Source organism: Palaemon carinicauda, chromosome 35, assembly GCF_036898095.1.
Source record: "Palaemon carinicauda isolate YSFRI2023 chromosome 35, ASM3689809v2, whole genome shotgun sequence".
Classification (NCBI taxonomy): Eukaryota; Metazoa; Arthropoda; class Malacostraca; order Decapoda; family Palaemonidae; genus Palaemon; species Palaemon carinicauda.
In genome coordinates, this window is record NC_090759.1 from 68223582 (window position 1) to 68244977 (window position 21396).

Consider the following 21396-nt stretch of genomic DNA (forward strand, 5'->3'; position numbering starts at 1 on the left):
GTTAGCTATGCCCTGGCTGATAATTTTTCAAATGTGTCATGAAATTCTGAAGCAGCTCCTGGTCACCAATATAGGAGCATTGAAGAAAAGAAAGTTTTAAATTTCACAACTAAAAAGGAAGAGTCATACAATTCTCCTTTTACTGAAAAAGAATTTTATTATGCACTTGCTACGTGTAACGATACAACCCCTGGACCCGATGGAATTCCATATGCAATGATTAAACACATACCTTTTAATACAAAGTTATTTATTTTAAGCATTGATAACAGAATATGGCATGGTCATAGTTATACAAGTATGGGAACTAGCCATTATTTTAGCCTTTTTATAACCCAGTATGGACAAGTTTTTAGCAGTAGACTATAGGCCAATTGTATTGACATCTTGTTTATGTAAAATCATGGAGAAGATGGTCAATATAAGAATGATGTGGTACCTTCAAAAGAAGGGTATTTTATCACCCATTCTATATGAATTCAGAAAAATGCACTCAATGACTGATATGTTGATACGACTTGAGTCCTCTATTTGTGAAGCGTTTGTTTCCAAAATGCTCCATGTGACAGTCTTTTTTTTACCTTGAAAAAGCATATGATACCACATGGAGATATGATACACTTAAAAGAATTCATGAGTTTGGACTAAGAGGAGTGCTACCACTATTTATTCAGCCATTTCTTTCACATAGAGTTTTTCAAGTGAGAGTGGGGGAAACTCTATCAGAGAGAAAATGCTAGGAAGAAGGAGTTCCTCAGGGTATTGTGCTTAGTGTAACCCTGTTTGCACTAGCAATTATTGGGATATCCTCAGCCATTCCCCGGGATGTTCTCTCAACATTATTTGTGTATGATCTCTCCATATCATTTGCTGAAGCTAGAATGGCAATGGTTGAGAGAAAAATACAACTCTCAATTGACAAAATTATCCAGTGAGCCGATATGAATGGATTTAAGTTATCGACAAGCAAAACTACTATCATCCATTTTTGTCGTATCCGGGGAGTACATCCAGACCTGGATATATACATTAAAGGTCAACGGATCCCATATGTAAGTGAAGCTAAAATTTTAGGTTTGATATTTGATTGTAGGCTACATGGGTTTCTCATTTGGAAGTGTTATAAGCTAAATGTCTTGGGGCTCTGAATCTTTTAAAAGTATTGTCCCATACATCACGGGGGGCAGAAGGCAATACTATTTTAAGATTATACAAGGCCTTAATTTTTTTCCCATATTAGTTATGATTGTGAAATACTTTTAACTGGCTTGGGGTGGCTGAGGAGTACCTCAGCCACCCAAAGCCGGTTAAAAATATTAGATTCAATACATCATGCTGGTATTAGAATGTCCACAGGAGCATTTAGAACCTCACCTATCCCATGTCTCCTTGTTGATGCTGGAGAGTTGCCTCTAGACCTTTAGCGATTGTCTCCTAATATTTGGTATTGGTTTAGATCGCAAACACTCCCTAATTCTTCATCTTTCTGCAAGCCTTGTAAGGCATTTGAAAGAAAATTTGGCAACTCAATATGACAGACACACCCACAATGCAACAAACCCACGCACTCACGCTACAACATACTTTGAGTTGCACCCAAAATCTCCTCAACCTTATGGCATTTGGGTGAAACAATTATTAAACAGTCTTGATATGACTAGAATTAAGGTGTTCCCGTTTAAGGTATCATCAATGCCTCCATGGGAATTACCTGAGGTATCGTTTTGTAAATACTTTTTTGGAGTTAAGAAGATTATGACTGAATTAGAATCCAGGTCTCTTTTTATGGAACATGTTGCAGAACATAGGGGATTGACTTTTATATATACTAATGGCTCCAAATCTGATGCTGGCGTTGGATTTAGAGTACTTAGTAATGGTTTTAATTGTAGATTTGCACTGTCTCTAATAGCTTCCATATTTACTGTCGAACTGTTTGTCATACTAACCGGTATTGAGAAAATAGCGTTGGAAAAGGAAGGTAATTTTACAATTTTTAGTTATGCAAGAAGTGTTCTTCAAGTTTTAGAAGTTTTTAATTCTAGTAACCCTCTAGTTTTAAAGATTTTAGAATGGCTTTTTATTATTGGACAGAGAGGTATAATGGTTCTATTTGGTTGGGTTCCAGCACATGTAGGTGTGTCTGGGAATGAGAACACAGATTTACTGGCGAAGAATGCGGCACCAGAGTAGCTACCAAGAAGCTATCCCATTCCCTGTAATGATTTCCTACCTAACATCAAGAAATTGTTTGTTAATAAATGGCCACAGCACTGGGATAGTTTAGATGGCAATAGAATGAGAGAAGTAACAAATGTCATATCTCCTTGGAGGTATAACATGATGCCCCGAAAATGGGAGACTACTCTTTGTCGTCTCCGGATTGGTCACACTAGGTTGACACACGAGTTTCTGCTGGAGGGCCAACACCAACCATATTGCGACAACTGTTTAGTTCCTTTAACAGTGAGGCATTTTTTGACCGAATGGCCTAATTATGATAACTTAAGAAAAAGATATCTGTTTGAGGCTCGAGGTGAGGATGGCAGGTTCATCCTTACCCATATTCTTGGATATGATGTTTCCTTTTATGCGAGCGGCATTTTTAGATTTATTTAAGAAGCAGGTCTACTGAAAACTATTTAACTTCTGTAATGACATTCAACTTTTATGGTTTTAATTGAATATTCTAATGATTTTTATATAAAATAAATATCGGCGTCAATGACCCTAGATGGCAGGATGCCTGAAAACTTTAAATCAATCAATCAATCAACTTTTAAGTTTGTGGGTGGTCAATACTAGAAATGTAATTTACTGCAATTTCACTATATACTCGTGATACTCTCTAGCCATGACACGAGTGATTTTACTTGTAAACCCAGGGCACAAGTTGTGTAAACAATGTTGCTTAGTGCCCTTCATCAGCACACAATCATGCCTGAGATGCGACAAAAGAATGTGATAGTAGAGTTCTTTATAATAAAAGATCTTATCCCATTAAGGAGTGATCCCATAATGTGATGTTCTGCTGGTATACTGGCAATTCCAAAAAATTTTGAGAAGCTTGCCTTGACCATATCCTCCACCATAGAGAACAGATATGAGTCATGGTAGGAGAAGGGCATGAAAAAAAAGAAAACTCATTCCTTAACCTGTGAATGGTCTTGGAGTAATTCCTGGAAAAGGAGGAGCAGAGAGCTTGTATTCATGTTCTGGACAAATCCTCGTACAAAGGTTTGGGAGATATGGTTGCTTAGTATCCTCCTGACTATTCCCTTGTATGGGCATTTCAAGGGAGGCAGGCCCTCATCCCCCTTTACAGTGTAACTATCTCTAGTGACACCTCAGATTCATGTGAATTGGTAGCATGAGTTTCTTTACGCTATTCAGAAGTGATCACCCGGTATATTACCTTGTCTTCATGATGCTTGTCCTTAAACTGGTGGTCAAGGTTTCGTTTTTAAACTGGTGTTCGAGGCTCAAAACTTGCTAGTGCAAGTTTTGTAAGGAGTGACTATACCAAAGCAAGGAGGGTTGATGCATCAAACGCTAGTGGATGAATGACTTAAGGCACCTGATACACAGTTCATTCTCCTTGTCTTAAACTCACTCGTTCAGTTTCATATAAATCACTGTCACTTCAAGAATACCTTGAACTAGAATATCTCTCACCAGGCAGTTCTCTTTCATCTTTCAAAAGTTCATCAGAATCACTGTAAGCAATTTCATCTGTTTTGTATGAAAAATAATTTATTACCCCTTTAGATAATGTTTGGATAATGCCACGCATGGCTTATGATGTAGACAACTTGCATATATTGCCAAAGAAGAAAAAGTTCATGAGCAGTTCTTTTGGTTCAACCCCACCCAAAATCTTGATAACTAATAGCATTCTCATAGACTGACTGTTGCTGAGCTGGGCAATGGAATTGCTATGTAGACCACAAAATTGTGATTTTCTAGATCTTGACATAGCGAGAAACCACATTATCTTTGGGAGATTTCCGTGTCCCACTCTCAGCTCATAGTCCACAGACAATTGTTGTTGCATTAGGATTAAGTAGTATTCATTGAAAGTTTATGAGTAGAAGAATGTCTCTCACCCTTCCTATTAACAACAGATTAGATCTACTGTTCATTGGGAATTGTTTTTAATAGAATATACCAGACTTGAAGTAGCATATGCCTTGTAATGTAGGAAATTTCGTGATTCACCCTTCCCCTGCTTAGCTACATGGCCACCAAACTAATATTTCTTTGTGTTACCTGACTCAGCTATGCAATCTTTGCCATATCATACACAGACTGTTCATACAAAAAAAAAAAGGTGCAATCCCACTGTTCTAAGACAATACCTTCCACCTGATGTGAAAGTGTTTTATACAGTATAAATAAGGCAGTTTGTAAATACCTTGTTGGAACAAACTGCAATTATTACTTCAATATGATTTTTCCTAGATATAAAAAACAAACCTCTTGCCTTATACATAATGTCCCACGTCTAATAGTGCATATATTTCTGTAGCCAAAGGAATAGTGATGGTTCAGTCTAATTAGTTGCCAGGAACTCCTCCCCTCCCTGCGCTCACCTCACTCATGTTAACTATCTTCCATTACTGAAGCAACTTTGTGTTTGAAGATACCTATATATACTGTATATGTGAAGGTTTATTTATCTAAGAGAAGTACTATTTACATTTGTAAAATTTTGTGGTTTAATCCCAAAATTAAAATGAAACCATAGTCTAATGTTATGAAGAGATTTGTTTGTTTTCTGCAATATATATATTAATGTTGTAGCATTATTTACATACAATAAATATAATCTCTCAAAATGAAACCCCATATGTTATCTTTTGGATTACCATTACAGTACTTCCCCTCCTTATCCACATTCATAAATAAAGAATGCTGGACACGTCATAAATTTTTCCAGCATGGTTCTGCATATTTTACAGTTAAAGAAAAAGGTTTGAATATTCTTAATGTGCTAGACAAAGATTTCTACTTTTAAAGTCAAACTTAATGAAAATTATATCTTACCTCTCCGAAGATTCTCTGGCACATTCCTGGTTGTTGAGGATCCAATTCAAGAAGCCCTGAAAGTTTATTATATGGATTCCTGTATACATGTTGTGTTTGTCCCGACCTCTATTTAGATCCAATTGCACCTAGAAAAAATGAATAATCCAGTACAGTACTTGGCCTCTGTATGACTCAACAAAGCTCATAATAGTTTGTCCCCTAAATGAGAGAATGCATTGATAAAGTCATTATGCTTCAACAGAAGATATTGGTTTCATGTTAAGATATTGTGACGGGCAAGAGGGCTCTCGAACTTGAATAAATTGTTCTCCCAGTTTGAATCTAAATTTCTCATCTATTTCCGCTTCTCAACATTAATTTGACCTAATTTTATAAGCTTTCTTGAGTATTGCTGTCTAAACACCATGAGTAATATTTTCCTTATCTTAATATATACTTTTTGTTCATATGTTTATTTGTTTATTTTTATATTTAGCTTCTTAAATGGTGGGGATATTTCCACATTTGTTATTAGATGAATGGGAGAAGGGATCACAGGTGGGAGGTATTTGCATTCAAAGCTGTATGTGTGAGTATTGGATGATCTAAGCCATCCCAAAGATGGTTTGGGCCTTTTCTGGCTGAACCATTCTCAAGGGTTGGGTCATCGGAATATGGTGGGGATCCAGTCCTTGAGGTAAGACTCTTGGCTTCTGGCCAGAAGCCCATCATTACAGGTATGGGGAGGATTATTCCATATTTTCTTAGTCTCAGTTCTAACAAGCGGGTTTAGTTTACACCTGTGCCTCTATATTTGTTTTGGCGCCATCCCATGGGTAGGGCAAGGAGTGGACCATCTGGGAAGTATACTCTCGCTGTGCCGATAGTGGAGAATGCAAATTTCCTCTCTTAACGTATACTTTCTTAATATTCTCAACCAGGTAAAGCAACCAAACAACAACCACCCCAAAAAATCCTCCTTGACTATGGAGCCTTCGCAAAAGGACTTCACATCATTTGGATATGCTGACAGTCTTTCCACCCCCCCCCCCCGGCACTGTTGACCACCTCTGGCTATTCATTTAAAGATAATACTGTTGACGACTTCAGAACTAAAAAGGACCACTTTTTCGATACTTGAAAATAAAGTAATTTGGGCAACACAGGAAAATTGAAAATCCTGTACGATACCCAAATTTCATTAGATACAGATTATGATATGCTATAAAAGGTATTTGAATGCTACGGCTTAATCAGAGAGATAAGAATGAGACTTGAAGATGACAAATGAGATTCTTGGATATCTATTTTAACACTCATGATGAAGCATTTAATGCAATATGTAATGTAATTTATATCCAAATCATTAATATGATCATCTAGGGTGCTGTGTTATGTGGTACCCAAGGATTTAGACTTATACAAACCTGTAGAATGGATTAATAGAGAAGTAGAGATGGTTGTGCCTTCCAAGAGAACGCCAAAACCACCAATATAGCTTGTTGCTCAATCAGTAGGGGTATAGGAAATTATTTTAGGATCTGTAAATTTCTTCAGAAGAAAGTAAGAATGATCGCACCTGGAGATATAATATATCTTGGTATGGAAAGAATAGTTTCCTCATACATGCCAAGTCATATACACAATCCATTACATTATCCAATTTAAAGACAAATAGCTATGATATAAAGTTGGTTGTCAAACCCCATCTAAACTTTAGCTATGGAAGAGGAGTAGTTTTTAATAGAAACGTATGAATATACGGAAGAGGAGATACTGGCTGTGTGTGTCCATTAACACTTTGGAAAGTGCATAAAGTATCTAGAACATTAATGATTATCCTAACTTTTCAGGATGGTGATGTGCCTTTCCACACTGACATTGATGGCTGATAATTTTTCAAATGTATCATGTAAGTGTGAAGCAGCTCCTGGTCACCAGTATAGGAGCATTGAAGTAAAGATAGTTTTAAATTTTGAAACAAGAAAGGAAGGGTCATACAATTCTCCTTTTACTGAAAGAGAATTTGATTCTGCACTTGCTATGTGTAACGATCCAGCCCCTGGACCCGATGGAATTCCATATGCAATGATTAAACATGTACCTTTTAATACAAAGCTGTTTATTTTAAGCATTATTAATAGAATATGGCATGATCATAGTTATCCAGGTGTTTGGGAACTAGCCATTATTTTAGCCTTTTTAAAACCCGGTAAGGACAAGTTTTTAGCAGCAAACTACCGACCTATTGCATTGAAATCTTGTTTATGTTAAATCATGGAGAAGATGGTCAATGTGAGACTGATGTGGTACTTTGAAAAGAAGGTTATTTTATCACTGATTCAATATGGATCCAGAAAAATTATCTCTACGACTGATGTGTTGATACGACTTGAGTCCTCTATTTGTAAAGCCTTTGCTTCCAAACAGCACCATGTGACAGTCTTTTTTGACCTTGAAAAGGCATATGATACAACATGGAGATACGGTATACTTTAAAGAATTCATGAGTTTGAATTAAGAGGAGAGCTACCGGTATTTATTCAGTCATTTCTTTCACATAGTTTTTCAAGTGAGAGTTGGGGAAACTCTATCAGAGAGTAAATGCTAGGAAGAAGGAGTTCCTCAGGGTAGTGTGCTGTGTGTAACCCTGTTTGCACTAGCAATTAATGGGATATCCTCAGTCATTCCCCGGGATTTTCTCTCAACATTATTTGTGGATGATCTCTCCATATCATTTGCTAGAGCTAGAATGACAATGGTTGAGAGAAAAATACAACTCTCAATTGACAAAATTATCCAGTGGGCCGATATGAATGGATTTAAGTTCTCGACAAGTAAAACTACTATTGACCATTTCTGTCGTATCCGGGGAGTACATCCAGACCCGGATATATACATTAAAGGTCAACGGATCCCACGTGTAAGTGAAGCTAAATTTTTAGGTTTGATATTTGATTGTAGGGTTACATGGGTTTCCCACTTAAAAGCATTAAAAGCTAAATGTCTTGAGGCTCTGAATCTTTTAAAAGTATTGTCCCATATATCATGAAGGCCAGATCACAATACTATTTTAAAATTATACAAGGCCTTGATTTTTTCCAAAATTAGTTATGGATGAGAAATATACTCCTCAGCCACCCCAAGCCGGTTAAAAATATTAGATTCAATACATCATGCTGGTATTAGATTGTTAACAGGAGCGTTTAGAACCTCACCTATCCCAAGTCTCCTTGTTAATGCTGGAGATTTGCCTCTAGACCTTTACCGAATGTCTTTTATTATTCGGTATTTGTTTAGATTGCAAAGACTCCCTAATTCTTTAGCCTTTCAGACTAAAAGCCTTGTAAGGCACTCAATATACTTTGAGCTGCACCCGAAATCTTCTCAACCTTATGGCTTTTGGGTGAACTTATATATATATACTGATGGCTCCAAATCTGATGCTGGTGTTGGATTTGGAGTACATAGTATTTTTTTTTAATTGTAGAGGTGCACTTCCTCTAACAGTTTCCATATATACTACCAAACTGTATGGCGTACTAACCGCTATTGAGAAAATAGCGTTGGAAAAGGAGGGTAATTTTACAATTTTTAGTGATGCAAGGAGTGTTCTAGCTTTAGAAGTTTTTAATTCTAGTAACCCTCTAGTTTTAAAGATTTTAGAATGGGTTTATTATTGGACGGAAAGGTATAATGGTTCGATTTTGTTGGGTTCCAGCACATGTAGGTGTGTCTGGGAATGAGAAGGCAGATTTACTGGCGAAGAATGCTGCATCAGAGTTCCTACCAAGAAGGTATCCCTTTCCCTTTAATGATTTCCTACCTAACATCAAGAAATTGTTTTGTAATAGATGGCAATCGCACTGGGATAGTCTAGATGGCAATAGAATGAGAGAAGTAGCAAGTGTCATATCTCGTTGGAGGTATAACATGATGCCCCGAAAATGGGAGATGACTCTTTGACGTCTTGGTATTGGTCACACTTAGTTGACACACGAGTTTCTGCTGAAGGCCCAACACCAACTTTACTGCAACGACTGTTTAGTACCTTTAATCGTGAGGCATTTGCTTGTCGAATGCCTTAATTATAATAACTTAAGAAATAGATATCTGTTCGAGGCTCGAGGTGAGGATGGCAGGTTCATCCTTGTTAAGATTCTTGGAAATGATGTGTCCTACTATGCGAGCGGTATTTTTAGATTTATTTCAGAATCAGGTCTTCTGAAAAATACTTAACTTCTCTGATGACATTCAAATTTTATGGTTTTAATGGAATATTCTATTAATTTTTATATAAGATAAATGATATCAGCGTCATGACCTTAGACGTCAGGATGCCTGAAAACTTTAAATCAGTCAATCAACAGTGACATTGAAAATGCAAGGATCAAAGTTCAATCATTTAAACAGAAGCCACTGCAATGTTTTAACTGTTTTAGATTTGGGCATTCTTTTAAAGTTTGCAAAAATTAAAGAATTGTAACACTTGCTCTAAACATTACCATGAAGAGTATACACTTGAGGCTAGGTGTTTAAACTGCAAATTGAATGATAAATCTACTGACAAGAGTTGCCAGCAATATAAGTTAGAAGAAGCTGACCTCAATAAATTCAATATTGAACGTATAAGTGTAGGACATGCCAAGAAACTATTGAATAAATCAACAAGCTATACAATGGCATTGAAATCAGGAGGAAAAATGCCGCAGGAGACATCCAGCACACCTGTTACTGCCAGTAGTTCTCCTGGTAACATGCTGCATGATGGGGCAAGAATATTGCCTCTTAATGATTTGTCCACCTCTTTTAAAACCTTTGTCCCCCATCATAAAGTATAGTGCTAACCTCTCTTAGGCTTTATTTTTGCCGGATTTGATGGAGGTTTTGCTTAAAACAGTTATCAGGTGCACCTGTAGCGGGAAAAATGCTGAAACCTGATAACTCGTCACCCTTTAATCGGAAAAGAGAGAGACCTTTATCTCTCTCACCTCCATGCATCTAGAACAAAGTTATGACATCAAATAGATATGATGTTTTGAATTGTCAGGGTTAAAGGGGTAAATATGAATAACTTAAATTCCTCATTCATGAACACTCCCATATAACTGTATGTCTACAGGAGAACAAGCCTGATAATAATGCTCCTTGTCTTTGAGAGTATGTTAGCTATATGACACCATGTAATCAACAAGCAGGGAGCCATGGCGGAAGTCTTATATATGTCCGTCGAGATATTCCCCAAATATCTTTGTCTATTTGTACGCCTTTGCAGGCAGTGGTTGTACAAATAGATATACTGTAAGTAGAAAATACACAATTTGCTCTGTTTACTTGCTCCCCCCCACATGATAACATTTAGTATGATGAATTCAGTAGAGGTGATTCAACAACTCTCTCAACCTTTTCTCTTACTTGGAGATTTAAATGGTAGACATGCTTTATGTGGTAATGTTTTAGCAAATGCATGGGGTAATATTATATCATAAGTTGTGGAGAAGGAAGATATAGAACACCTTAATACAGGAGAGCCCATACACTTTCATGTCCAGACAGATACCTGATTATGCATTGACCTTTCAATTGCAAACTCTAACTGTCCTCCTGATTCGGATTGGAGAACATTAGATGATTGGCATCCTATTGATCATGCACCAGTTTTTATAAACGCCAACAATAATCCAACTTTACAAGGCACACTGGGATAGATTTCCGGTGCTAAGTGAAATTCAAGGGAATGTAGTACAGTTTGAAATTGCTGATGAGGCCTTAGACTTAATGAATGGAACTCTCCATATAGCAGGAGTCAATTTGATTCCCAAAACCACAGCGTTATTCAAACAGTGACCATTCCCCGGGTGGTCTTCAGATCTAACAGCCTTGCACAGGCCCACAAGAAAATCTTTGACTAGAATGCTTTACAAAGGAGAATTTGATAATATACAAAAATTGTGGAGTATGGTTCCATTATGCCATGAAAGAAGCTAGGCACCAGTCTTGGATATCTTTTGTTTCCTCAGTCAACCGTAAAACACTTCCATTTTCTGAATGGAGGAAAGTAAAAGAGATAGCAGGCAAATTTACCCTAACCCACCGCCATTGTTGAAAGCAAATGGTCAGTATGTGACTGGATCAGCTGAGGTTACGATGCCTTGGCCGATCATTTCTCCAATGTAACATGTAAGTGTGAAGCAGCTCCTGGTCACCAGTATAGAAGGAGGAATCTTAAAATGCCCCTTTTACTGAAAGGTACTTTAATTAGGCTCTTGCTACTTGGCAATGCTACAGCCCCTGGACCTAATGGAATTCCATATGCAATGATTAAATATGTACCTCTTAATACCAAGTTATTTATTTGGTGCATTGTTAACATAATATGGCATGGTCATATTTATCAAAGTGTTTGTGAACTAGCCATTATTTCAGGTTTTTAAAACCGGGTAAGGATAGGTTTTTAGCAGCAAGCTATCGACCAATAGCATTGACATCTTGTTTATGTAAAATCATGGAGAAGATGGTCAATGCAAGACTAATGTGGTACCTGGAGAAGAAAGGTATTTTATCACCTATGCAGTGTGGATTTAGAAAAAGGCATTCAATCGTTTGTTTCACAAAGAATTTTTTTTTTCAGGTTAGAGTGGGTGAAGCTGTCAGAGAGGAATGTCAGAAATGAGGAGTTCCCCAGGGTAGTGTGCTAAGTGTATCCTTATTTGCATTACCACTAATGGATATTATCTGTTATTCCCCAAGATATTTTCTCTAGATCTCTCCATATCATTTTCTGGAGCTAGAATGACAATGGTTGAGAGAAAACTACAAATCTCAATTTACAAAATTATTCATTGGGCTGATATGAATGGATTTAAGTTTTTAACAAGCAAAATTGTTGTCCATTTCTGTCGTATTGGGGGTGTACATCCTGACCCTGACATGTACATGAAAGGTTATTGGATCCCATATGCAAGTGAAGCTAGATTTGTAAAATGTCCTATGGCTCTGAATATTTTAAAAGTTTTGTCCCATACATCATTGGGGCAGACTGCTAAACTATCTTAAAGTTGAACAAGGCCTTGATTTTTTTCAAAAATTGGTTATGGGTGTGAAATATACTCCTCAGTGTAGATTCTATACACCATATTAGTATCAGATTGGCCACAGGAACCTTTCCAACTTCATCTATCCCAAGTCTTGTTGATGCTGGAGAATTAACTTTGGACCTTTACCGAAAGTCTTCTGTTTTTCGGTATTGATTAAGTTGCAAAGACTTCCTAATTCTTTAGCCTATCAGATTGTAAACTTTGTAAGGCATTTTAGATATTTTAAAATGCACCCAAAATCTTTTCAACCTTATGGTTTTTGGGTAAAACAATTAGTAAACAGTCATGATATAGCTAGAAGTAAGGTGCTTCCATTTAGGATATCATCAACTCCTCTCCATTGAAATTATCAGAGATATCTTTTTGTAAATATTTTACTGGTATAAAAAGAATATGATTGACTTTGAAGCCAGGTCTCTTTTAATGGAACTTGTTGCAGAACATAGGGAATCGACTTTTATATATATACTGATGGCTCTAAATCTGATGCTGGCATTCGATATGTTTGATACAGTAATGCCATTAATTGTAGAGGTGCACTTCATCTTGTAAGTTTTATATTTACTGACGAACTATATGGCATACTAACCGCTATTGAAAAAATATTAAAAGAGGATGGCACTTTTACCTCTTTAGTGATGCAAGAAGTGTCGTACAAGCTTTAGAAGTTTTCAAGTCCTGTAACCCTTTAGTTTTACAGATTTTAGAGTGGCTCTTCATTAGTTGGCTGTGAGGTAAAACAGTTCATTTTTGTTCGGTCCAGCACACGTAGGTGTGTCTGGGAATGAGAAGGCAGATTTACTTGCAATGAATGCTGCAGCCGAGTTGCTACCAAAAAGGTATCCCATTTTATGTAATGATTTTTTTACATAGGTACTAGGTTGGCCAGGGCACTAGCCACCCGTTGAGATACTACCGCTAGAGAGTTATGGGGCCTTTTGACTGTCCAGACAGTACTACATTGGATCCTTCTCTCTGGTTAGGGCTCATTTTCCGTTTTGCCTACACATACACACACAGCAAATAATCTATCCTATTCTTTACTTATTCTCCTCTGTCCTCATACACTTGACAACACTGATATTACCAAATAATTCTTCTTCACCCAAGGGGCTAATGAACTGTAATTGTTCAGTGGCCACTTTCCTCTTATCAAGGGTAGAAGACACTTTAGCTATGGTCAGCAGCTCCTCTTGGAGGACACTCCAAAATCAAAGTTCTCTTGCTTGAAGGTACACTCGGGCACGCTGTTCTGTCTTGTTTCTCTTCCCCTTGTTTTGTTTCTTTTTTGTAGTTTATATCGGAATATTTATTTTAATGTTACTCTTCTTAAAAATTTTATTTTTCCTTGTTTCCTGTCCTCACTGGGCTATTTTCCCTGTTGGAGCCCCTGGGCTCATAGCATCCTGCTTTTCCAACTAGGATAGCAGCTTAGCAAGTAATAATAATAAAAAAAAATGATAATAATAATGATAATAACACCATTGTGATATTTTAGATGGAAATAAGATGAGAGAAATAATGAATGTTATATCTTCTTGGAGGTATAACGTAATGCCCCAAAACTGGAAAATTACTGTGCTGTCTCTACATTGGTCACACTTGGTTGACATAAAAGTTGTTGATAACTGGGCAACACCAGCTATATTGCGATGACTGTTTGGTACCCCTGACCGTGAGGCACTTGTTGACCAAATGCCTCACTTTTAGCACCTTAAGACATAGATATCTGTTTGAGGCTTGAGGTGAAGATGGCAGGTTCATTCTTGCCAAGATTCTTGGACATAATGTGTCGTACCATGTTAGCAGTACTTTTAGATTTATTTCAGAAGCAGGTTTTCTGAAAGCTATTTAACTTTTACAAGGACATCTTTGCCTTTATTTTTTTAATTGAATTTCCTTTTATTCTTTATAACAAATGATATCAGCGTCATTGACCTTAGATGTCAGGATGCGAGAAACCTCAAAATCAGTCAATCATAATGGTTTACCTTTTAAAGGTCCCCACACCACAAAACAAAAATTGGCTTCCATCGAAATCTACTTCAGATAATCTGATCCAATGAAGTAACACAATTTATTTTTAGTATTAGCATCATCATCTACTAGTTAAATAAGATACAGCCCTAGTTGGAAAAGCAGGATGCCAGAACTCCAAGGGCTTCAACAGGGAAAATAGCCCAGTAAGGAATAGAAACAGTTTTATAAGAAGGATCGAGTAAAAATATATATCTTAAGATCAGTAACAACATTAAAACAGAGTTGTCATATATAATATATGAAGAGACTTGTGTCAACTTGTTAAATATTGAATCATTCACTGCAAATTTGAACTCCTTCAGTTCCAGCGATTCACCAGGCTAATCATATGATCATTCCACAATGTGGTCACAGCTGGAATAAAACCTAGAATACTGTATAGTGCTGGGCTTTATAATGGAGAAAGCATGATTGTCAGAATTAACTGATGGCACAGTTTGGGAAGATCCGAATGTAAAGGATGGTCAGAATTATGAAAAATCTTATGTGACATGCTTAAAGAACTAACAGAATGATAGTGCCAGATATCAATATCAAGATCAGGAATAAGAAATTTAATACACCACAAGTTTTTTTTTCACAAATTAGTATGAGAGTGGGGAGCTAAAGACCAGATAGTAGAACAATACTTGAAACAATGTAGAATAAAAGAATTAAAACATGTATTCAGGATAGATTGATCACCAAAAATCTTAAAAGACTTTCTCAATGACCCATTTTTTGTGCAATTGAAGAAGAAACAGACTGAATGTGTTTTCCAAAAGGAAATTACCAATCAAGACTAACAACTAAAATTTTAAAGGAGTTGTATATAGTTAAAGAATCAGTATCAATGCGGAGAGCTGTACATTGAGGAACCACTATCCTCAACGTACCTACAGTCATACTTTGAGATTTGTTTGAAGTTGAACCACCCGTTGAGATACTAACACTAGAGAGCTATTGGGTTCCTTGGCTTGCAAGATAATACATTAAATTAGATGTATCACTGGTTATGGCTCATTTTCCTTTGCCTACACACACCGAAATTGTTTGGCTTGTTTTATACACATTCTCCTTCCGCATACATCTTACAACATTAAATCAATTGAAAAATGGATTAACTACTACAAGAAGAACACTATAAAATCAACCCTTGTTCTCAAGTCTTGTGTAGTGCCATAGCCTCTGAACCATGGTATTCAACTGTCTTAGGTTAAAGTTCTCTTGATTCAAGGTATATTCAAGGCACACTATCCTATCTGTTTCTTCATTTCCTTTCCTTAGGGCTATTATCGCTTTTGGAGCCCTCGGGCTTATAGCATTCTGCTTTTCTAACTAGGGTTGTAGCTTAACTAATAATAATAATAATAATAATAATAATAATAATAATAATAATAAGAATGATAATAATACAAATTAAAGAACTCCTTGACCAATTCTACTCCAAAGGTATAAATATTGAAATATGTTGGACTTCTGCCCAGTTATCAATAGATTTACCAAAAAACCAGCCATTAAACTACCCTTGAGAAATTATATAATCCTCGTAAAGCGTTTCATTGCAGCAAAATGGATAGTTCAGTCAAATTATGAATCTGGCTGTAATAAATTAAAACCAATAAAGCTAGTTCTTTCACTATGGAAATCTTCAGTATTAAAAGAAAGGACTGAAGTTATTTTAGCTAGGGTGCTTATGGATCACATGAAATTGTTGCATGTATTTTTAATGTGCACACTTCGTAAAGCAGTTTCCGTGCTTGTTATAATACTGGTGGAATGAGTGAATGCCAGGTTTTGAGCAAGTGCCAGACTTGATGGAACTGTTGAAGGGCCAGGAAGGTGGCCCTCATCTCCAAGAGATTGATGTGCTGGTACTTTTCGAATTCTGACCAAAGGCCTGAGGTCGTTTGGTGCAGCATTTGGCCCTCCCACCCTTCTTTTGAAGCATCTGTGAAGAGCAACATATCCGGGGGGAAGGACGAGAAGGTCAATACCCTTTAGAAGATCCTCGTCTGCCATTCACTACTTGAGGTCCGTCCGTTTCCCTGATCCCATGTGAATCAAGTTGTCCGGGAAATCTAGGGCCTGATTCCAGGTGGACTTCAGCCGCCACTGGAGAGATCGAATCCTGAGGTGGCCGTTGGGAACTAGATAGGTGAGAGATGATAGGTGTCCGAGGAGACATAGCCACCGCTGGGCTGGGAGTTCTTCTCGTCTGGGAAAAGGTCTCGCGACCTTCTTCAGCCTCATTACCCTGTCGTCTGATGGAAAGGCTCCTTTGTGATATGCCCTCAGTGTGATTCAAAACAAAATCAAAGTCAAGAGATAAGCAACCTTGATGTTTAGTAGGAGACACCGAGTGAGCACGGAAATAACCATAACACCCAAAACATTCCTGTCTTATCATCTCCTTAACATATCCAAGATAGCATAATCTAACTCTTGCCGCAAATCTTCTTTTGCATAGCATTTTGCAAATAAAAACTGTCACTGCTGCCAAACAAATAAATAATGGCTGGCTACTACTAGTGAACAATCATAGAGCAGGTTGTAATACTCGTAGATTTTCTTTGGTTTTTACATGAATTTTATTGCACTCAGGAGAAATAGTTTAGTGTGATGTTTCTTGTTTTCTAGTAAAATTTCTATTAAACTATCTCAAACTAAAAGAGCCCAACTGATATTGTATTAAAACTTTTAATTAATAGGTTAAATTAAAAAAGTACAGTAACTTAATCTTACTTGCAATTTTCCTTCCTCTTGTAAATACTGGGTGTCAACAAAGTGCAGCAAAGAATTGTCATGGCCAAATTCCCTCTCAGAGTCCACGGAATAACATCCCTGGATATTTGGTCTGTGTAAAAAATCAGCATCACCCGAGTATGTCTGAGGACGTTTTATCTGGAAAACATCTTTTGGATCTGGAAGGGAAGATGTCAATCAGTCAATCAATTCCTATGGCATAGGGTTTTCATCTGGGCATTTAAGAATTCTCGCTACCCATGTTTTTCTCTGCTACTTTCTCAGCATTGTTCTCGACCAAGACTTCATAGATCTGGCCATTTGAATTCTACTTCATGCGCCTTTTTACTTTTCTTGTGTGAAAGTCTTATTTACTTCCAACGGAATTTTCTTACACATTGGTTATTGGGTTTTAATATACTAAATTCTCTTAATTCTCTTACCTTTTTGTTGGTTACTCTTTCCCTTCACTTTAATCACAATATCCTTCAAGATTTCATTTTCAAATACTGCTTTCTATCTGTTATAGCTGAACTGTACCATGACTTATATTCATATCCATTGTAAACTTGTGATTTAAACTTTCATATCACCTCAAATTGTTTTTTAATCAAATAATATAATTTAAACTTTTATACTTGGACTGTAAATATATCTTGTACAAGATTCTATTTTGCTGTAATAAATACGAAAACAGCATTATTTTAATCTGAAGAATTTCTCAGAGAAAAATGTCCCAAATATATTTGTTCTGATGCAACATACTTACCCCGAACTTCCTTCTCAGGAGATCTTGGTATATGACCAGAAAAAAATCCCTTAGGCCTCCCAAACTTCCTAAGCATCACGCATTTGACAGCTCCCAGCATGCCCCAGGTCAGGTCGCACTAGGGTACAGATCCTCATTATATTTATTGGGCGTCGACTTGTGTACAGGTCGACATGTCTTTCGTTGTCCGTTGTGTCGGTGTGTTTTCCTTTCGTGGGTACTTGAACATTTTTTGCTTGATGGAGGCCAAACGTCAGCAACTCTTGTTTTCCAGGGACATACTCGCAAGTGTGTGGTGTTGTCTTGTCCCACGTGGAAGGGAGCAGAAAGAACAAGAAGACATAGAAGGACAGTTCTCCTTCCAAGAGATGTTGCTTCTCCACATTTTCCAAATCTTTTCTTGTCCCCATCCGGGGGGGGGGGGGGTTGAGAGTGTGCCGGGTCTTAGCTTGTTGCTGAGACTGATATTCCTTTTGTCCATATACCAACCATTCCAGGTGTTCCGTTGCAGGGTGACGTGCAGCGGAAGATGTCGTCGGGTTCAATTGAAGTGGTTCCTGGTATTGAAGAGAAATGGGACGAAGCGGCTACCTCTCCACAACCGGAAGACCTGCCTCATGCACTGACATCTCTGAGGCCCTCGCTCATGTCCTTGGATGGAGGGGGTGCCCATCAGCTTCTCTGGATCACTACGGACTCTAAAGAGCGGCATCTCCCTCTGTAGTCCGGTGTATCTCCGCCACCCCCAGGGAGGAGATGCTCCCAAGGAAGACCAGCTGCTCAGGGGTTCTCCCCTGCATTTCCCCCCGCCCCATATTGGAACCCAGCAGTCTCTGCTGCCCTCCAAGGATAGGAACTTGCTTTAAGGGGGTGCAGGACCAGCCCTCAGGGTCGTTACCACGCGTTCCGAGGGTGCTGGTATCAAGAAGAGAAGGTGGAGCTATTCCTCTTATTCTGCCGCAGACCTCGTGTGTTTCACCCCTCTTAACGAGAGAATGCTTTGATGAAGTCATTGTCAAATCCTGTTTTCTATCTGTTACAGCTGAACTGTACCATGACTTATGTTCACATTCATTGTAATCTTGTGATTTGAACATTCTAGCAGAATTTTATACTTCCCTATCAGCTCAAATTGTTATTAATGAAATAATATATTTTGAACCTTTATACTTACTGGACTGTAAATATATACTATACAAGACCCTTACAAGACACTATTTTACTGTAATAGATATGAATGAATGAATGATTTGAAATTCTCTGGCATCCTGACATCGAAGGTTATTGACGCCGATATCGTGTATTATAAATAAAGATTAAAAAAATATTCAATTAAAACCAGAAAAGTAAATATGTTATAGAAGTTAAATAGCATTAAGAAGACCTGCTTCTGATATAGATTTAATAATTCCAGTAGCATTGTACGGCACATCATGTCCTAGGATCTTGGCAAGGATGAACCTGCCATCTTCACCCCGAGCCTCAAACAGATACCTATTTTTTTATGCTATAACTGGGGCATTCAGTCAACAAATGCCTCTCTGTCAAGGGTATCAAACAGTCGTCGCAATATGGTTGGTGTTGGCCAGTCAGCAGAAACTCTTGTGTCATCCGAGTGAAAAAAGCATTAACTTAATCTGGTGAATTGGTCAGTGGAACGTGTTTCTGGAACACTGTGTCTCAAATATATATTTCAGTAAAGTTTTAGGCAATAACTGCTCAAATATACCAAAATGATCAAATGTAGCCTTCAATTGCTGATGTCACCAGTAGCTACATTTTCCAGTCTGCCATCATCCGCTTACATGCTCTTACCTAGGTCAATGAATTTTTCTGTTCTCCAAAACTGGCTTGATTCATGATGCCGGCTACAAAATTCTACACCATTTTCATATCTGTAATTCATATTCTCTTTTTCTGTAGATTGTCCGGAGCTTTTCTCTGGATGGGTGGATGAGGGCTTTTTGACAAAATGTAATAGGCTGCCAAAATTCTCTTCTTTATTTTTTTTTTTCACTGGTACCAAGGCCTTTTTCCGTAACATACCAACTTACAGTGCCATTTTATATCTTTTTTTTTTTTTCTTCCCTGGCAAAGTCAGACCTTGAATAGGTATACACCCAGCGGCTTTTTTTTTTTTTTTGTATTTATATGATTTTACATATTTTTCTTGTATTTGTATCTTGGCAGGAAAGCAGCTTTCTGCTTGTAATCCAACGAATGAAACAAATAATACAGGAGCGAGGCATTTTAATATGATTCAAAGGGAAGGGAGTAAAAATAAAAGTAAAAAATTAGCAAATTAGTAAAATTGACTTGCAGTTCCAAGAAATAAAAGTAAAAAATTAGCAAATTAGTAAAATTGACTTGCAGTTCCAAGAAATAAATGTTAAACATGGCGTATAATATTTGGAAATACTCACGAGACTAAAATGAGCATACAACAAGTCTGGAAATTATTGCTTTCATGATATTCATAGTTTCATAAACTAAAAGAAAAAGATAAACCTTTTTTTTCGACTTTTCATTATAAACAATAAAACCGTAAACAAACACATCAACGGTTCCATAAATTACGTAATTATGAAATATGAAGGCATTGTCCTTATATAATATATCGAATTCTCATTATATTGAAAGGTAGACACACCAGTAAAGACACTGAAACGAAGTAAACTATTAAATGAAATATGATGGCATAACACAATAATAATTCAATTTCCCAGCAGTGAAATGTAAAAATCTTATTGACGTAAATAACTGAAACCGAAATCAGCACTGTTCCAGAAGCTAAATGTGAATTCTGAACGAATGGAGAAACTGACTGCATGAATTCCATGATGCGAGATAGATGCTGCTCTTTCTTTCTCTCAAGATCAGAAATTCTAGGCTTGAAGGATGCCAGGGAATACAGCTAATTTTCTAAATCAAGTTGGTTGTGGCGTTTTTTTCTTCGGACAACGTGAACTTAAAACTGTGCTTCACAAAGATAAGGGAAAATTCAAACGAAGTGCTTACTCACTCCTAATTTTAGGTACAGCGAAGAGATTTCGACCAAACACCTTCAACATCATTGCTTCAAAGTTCTTGAAATGATTTCAACATTCTTATAAAACAATTTAGTAGATGGTTCCACACACTTGTATACTCCTCACGGCCCCTGGGGGTGCGCTCCCCATAGTTTGGGAGATACTGCAACTCTAAATGGATGGTCTAATTAAATCCTCGATAAGCAAATAAGAAATTTCTTGCCCTTTGTTTATTTCAGGAAGGAAAATGTAACGTATACCATTTCATGGACTGTTATTGACATGTGCAATCCAAGTAACTGTCCAATCTGCATTATGATCATAATGCAGAGAGGTGCAGTGAGTTTTGGTTGAAGACATTAGTGCTTTAACCTTTCTTACTTGAAATAAAAAATATTGCTGCTGTGTAGTTAACAATTAAAATCTTTTGCTCATTGATGATAACCTTGGTCGTTCAAATACCTACATTATCAGTTTGTGAATATAATTTTTTATCACATTCATGGGTTGCTCAATCAGATTCAGTATCTCTAACTCACTGGTAATGAGTGAACTGAAACATTAGTTAGACCTGAAAAACTGAAACATTAGATAGACATGAAAAACTGATGATTATGAACAAACATAGATATTATGGTTTTGAATAGTGAAAAAAGTTCACTATCGTCAGTGATTACTTACCGATTTCCATTCCATCTGCTGTTTTGCC

The 21396-nt window shown here is 37.1% G+C and overlaps 1 protein-coding gene across 1 annotated transcript in view; it reads right to left on the reverse strand.

Annotated features, from left to right (window-relative positions):
- The window catches only part of LOC137627844 (decapping and exoribonuclease protein-like), a 53204-nt gene that overhangs the window by 23333 nt on the left and 8475 nt on the right, over nucleotides 1-21396 (reverse strand). Inside the window, exons 2-4 of the mRNA XM_068359256.1 lie at nucleotides 21369-21396; nucleotides 16890-17068; nucleotides 5047-5174 (exon numbers count right to left, since the gene is read on the reverse strand). The exon at nucleotides 21369-21396 is cut by the window's right edge and continues 72 nt beyond it. Coding sequence (XP_068215357.1) covers nucleotides 5047-5174; nucleotides 16890-17068; nucleotides 21369-21396 — 335 coding nt within the window. The remainder of the gene's footprint in view (nucleotides 1-5046; nucleotides 5175-16889; nucleotides 17069-21368) is intronic.